Consider the following 3,634-nt stretch of genomic DNA (forward strand, 5'->3'; position numbering starts at 1 on the left):
GGGCCGGGCCGGGCCAGGCCGGGCCGTGCGGCAGCCGCCTCACCGCTCCTCTTCCCCTTCAGGAGACCCGAAGCAAGACCTGGCCTACGAGCGGCAGTACGAGCAGCAGACCTACCAGGTGATCCCCGAAGTGATCAAAAACTTCATTCAGTATTTTCACAAGACGGTGTCGGATCTCATTGACCAGAAGGTGTACGAGCTCCAGGCCAGCCGGGTTTCCAGTGATGTTATTGACCAGAAGGTGTACGAGATCCAGGACATCTATGAAAACAGGTGCAAAGCCGTCCTTCCTGCAAGGGGGAATCACTGCTTAAACTGTGATGAAAGTGCACCCTGCTCTTAAAAGAAGAGGCTGGCTACTACCCGTGTTGTTCCAAACTTGGGCTTTCTTTAAAATATAGCATGAGGTTTGATTTGATTACTGGGGGAAAGAAGCAGATATTTCCAGACCATTAGGCTTATGTAAGTATAGGTGAGTTGTGCCCAGTCTGAAGGAAAATACCGGTCCTGTGCCTAACAGGGATGGAGGCAGCAAAAAGTGACCCCAGTAGTGCTAGTTAGGCAGTTTGCAGAACGCTGTGAGGTGTAATTGTTGTGTCTGTTCCCTACAGATACTCCCACTCCTGCTTGTAGCTGCGTCACCTTGCCGTAAAGGGAATGTGAAAGTAACATACACAACTGTCCCATACTTCAGGGATAAATTGAGGACTTTAATTGATTAGTTTGCAATTCTCATTCTTTGTTTCAACACTGGACTTAGTAAAAGGGGATGGTGGTGGTGTTCTACTTTAACCAAGTCCAAGGCCTTTATAATGTAATCTCTAACTCCAGCACTGTCATACTGAGAAATGGTTTCTAATACCACATGTGTGTCTCTCTTTCAGCTGGACAAAGCTGACAGAAAGGTTTTTTAAGAATACCCCATGGCCGGAGGCCGAGGCCATTGCCCCTCAGGTTGGAAATGGTAAGTCTTTCACTTTCTTTTTGCTTGTCAGAGAGAGAAGGAACTAAATCACTCTTGATACACGAGTGAGCAGGTGGACAGTGTCCTGCCGCCTGAGTCAGTCGTCTTTGTTCACTCTGGCAACTCCTTCAGCAGATGCCTGGCAAGAAGTCGAACTTGAACGAAGTATCCTTTTGTGCCTCCCTTTATTACTGTGGCAGGAGGAGCACCACTGTCGTATCTGAGAGATCCAGTTGCCTTGGCCTTGTGGCTTGCTAATGTCCAGTTCTGTCATCTTTTCCAGATGCTGTTTTCCTCATCCTATACAAGGAGCTGTATTATAGGCACATCTACGCCAAAGTCAGCGTGAGTGTTTGTCCTGTGTCTTCCTGTTGGCTGCATGCTGGCTTCTGTGTGCCATAAAACTTACAAAATCTTGCTTCCACCACAGTATCAGTGGTTCCATAATTTTTGCAAGACAGGATTGGATAGGTTTATGAGCTGTAAGTCAAGGGAAGTTAAAATTCTTGCCTTTTGTTAGTTTAGTAAGGATTTGCTGATTGCTGAAAAGCAAGAAAGACTTGACTGTCTTTCTGAGGCTCGTTAGCTGCCTCCTCAAGCTTGGTTGTAACAAGTGTGCAGGATTCCCTGCCAGCTGATATGAATCAGAAGACCTGGTCTGAGTTTTCAGGAGGCTACTACGTCAAAGTTTGTTACTGACATCAAATGTAGTGGTCAGTGAGGTAGGGAAGAAGGAGGTGTTGGGAGGTAATTGAATTATTTTTTTGATAGAGCTGTAATTGCAAGACCTATAGATGAGTTGGTTTTGTGTGTTTCTTTGTGGCTCTTTGTTCTTCAGATTAGCAGGTGGGTGAGAGGGGGTGTCAAAAAAGGGAAGGTGCATTATTTGTGATTAAAAAAACACACAGGGTCAGAGTGCCTTGTGGAGAGGGAAACATGGGCACCATAAAGAATACAGGACAAGGAAATGGAAGGAATAATGCTCTATAAAACAAAACAAACCCACTTCTTTTTCTTAAGCTAATTTGAAATCGGTGAGAAAATCACAGTAGTTCTTGGTTCTTTAAGGAAAGAAGCTGAACAGAGGCATGACTTATGGGGTAAATACGTAATAGCTGCAGTTTTGATGTGGACCAGAGGGTGGAGAAATGGGCACTTTAAAAAGGCTGCTGTATTAACCCAAGTCAGGCTTTAACAGGAGAGACTGGTTTCTCAAGCTGTGCTGTTAGTGGTTCTCAGACTGCCCTCGAGTGTCTCCAGGTGAAATGAGGAAGATGATTCTAGGAAGGGAGCGGTTCCCTACTGTGTTTACTGGTCTTTCAAAGCATTTAGAAATACTGTCCAGAAGGAGAATTGTTGATTTATTAAGGCCTCTCATGAGGGGAGAAGGAAGGAAAGCTGGTGAAGGTAATAGGAAGCTCTTAAGTCTGGACAGCAGAGAGGAGGACACGGAAGGTTGATGCATCCTATTCACAGAAGGTTTGAATGCTCGGTCGTCCTGGGAGAAGCTACCTGTACGTGAAAAGTCAGCCCTATTCTATGGGACAATAGTGATACAATCTCAGGCTTTCTGGGTGGCGCTGGTGGGTGTCCTGGTTCAATATTGGCTCTAACATTTCTGAAATAGACCCTCTACTGCTGTGACTATTGACTGTCCTTCATAAGCTGTTGCCCATAAACTCACTCCTGCTGTGCTTGAAACTAACAGACTGTGCTGACTTCTCATTGCAGGGGGGGCCCACGCTGGAGCAGAGATTTGAATCCTATTACAACTACTGCAATCTCTTCAACTACATCCTCAGTGAGTTGCTGCAATTCATTTCTGGTTTGTGAATTTTGGAGAGGGAGGGTGGATGGAGAGGGGGTTAGAAGAACTAGAACATGTTTGTTTACAGATCATAGAGGGTGAAGTAGTCTACGAGCTTTCCATATGTTTGAGTTTGTTGAATGGAGAGCACTTTACGTCCATGCATTTAAAACCACAAAAAGCACAAATAGTTTCCAATGCTTTCTGAATTACTGTAAAGAATAAAACTTATTTAGCTTTCTGTCTTGCTGAGAACTGCTTCACCTATCTTTATTTAAAAAGCAAAATGAAGCTGTAAGCTAGAGAAAACTTGCAGTGTTTCACAACTGCTTACTGTTGTTGACTCAGCTTGGAACCAATTTTAGTGTTGGCGATGCCCTGCCAGACTTCTTGCGGAGAGCAGATCAGTTAGGATAAACCCCTACAGTCTGTGCGCAGCTTCTGAGAATCACTGCTGCTGAGCAGTCACGCTCTAGAGATTAACCACATACATGCTCGTATTCTTTAAAAGTGAAGGCAGTTGAGGTAGCCGAAGTTACATATCACCGCCCTACTGGAAGCTTCATTCATCTGCTGCTGCATCTCCCCTTTCAAGGAAGTTCTTGCGTTCTTAAATTTCTCTATTCCTCCGGTTCTGCCACTGTTCTTGCTCAAAGTATGAAGCCTCTCATCTGTTACTTATGTTCTTCTGCAGATGCTGATGGCCCTGCTCCTCTGGAACTGCCCAACCAGTGGCTCTGGGATATCATTGATGAATTCATATACCAGGTATACGACTATAAGACTGGGCCATTTTGGGGTGGCCTTGCCTCTATTAGTGCTGTAAATTTTCCATCTCCTCCCTCTCTGTGATTTTCATAGCT

The 3,634-nt window shown here is 45.0% G+C and overlaps 1 protein-coding gene across 1 annotated transcript in view; it reads left to right on the plus strand.

Moving 5' to 3' along the window:
* The window catches only part of EIF3L (eukaryotic translation initiation factor 3, subunit L), a 12,727-nt gene that overhangs the window by 1,350 nt on the left and 7,743 nt on the right, over nucleotides 1–3,634 (plus strand). Inside the window, exons 2-6 of the mRNA XM_009332669.1 lie at nucleotides 18–273; nucleotides 885–964; nucleotides 1,248–1,309; nucleotides 2,696–2,765; nucleotides 3,466–3,539. Of these exons, the coding sequence (XP_009330944.1) occupies nucleotides 18–273; nucleotides 885–964; nucleotides 1,248–1,309; nucleotides 2,696–2,765; nucleotides 3,466–3,539 (542 nt within the window). The remainder of the gene's footprint in view (nucleotides 1–17; nucleotides 274–884; nucleotides 965–1,247; nucleotides 1,310–2,695; nucleotides 2,766–3,465; nucleotides 3,540–3,634) is intronic.

The sequence above is a fragment of the Pygoscelis adeliae genome, unplaced genomic scaffold, assembly GCF_000699105.1.
Source record: "Pygoscelis adeliae isolate BGI_AS28 unplaced genomic scaffold, ASM69910v1 Scaffold399, whole genome shotgun sequence".
Classification (NCBI taxonomy): Eukaryota; Metazoa; Chordata; class Aves; order Sphenisciformes; family Spheniscidae; genus Pygoscelis; species Pygoscelis adeliae.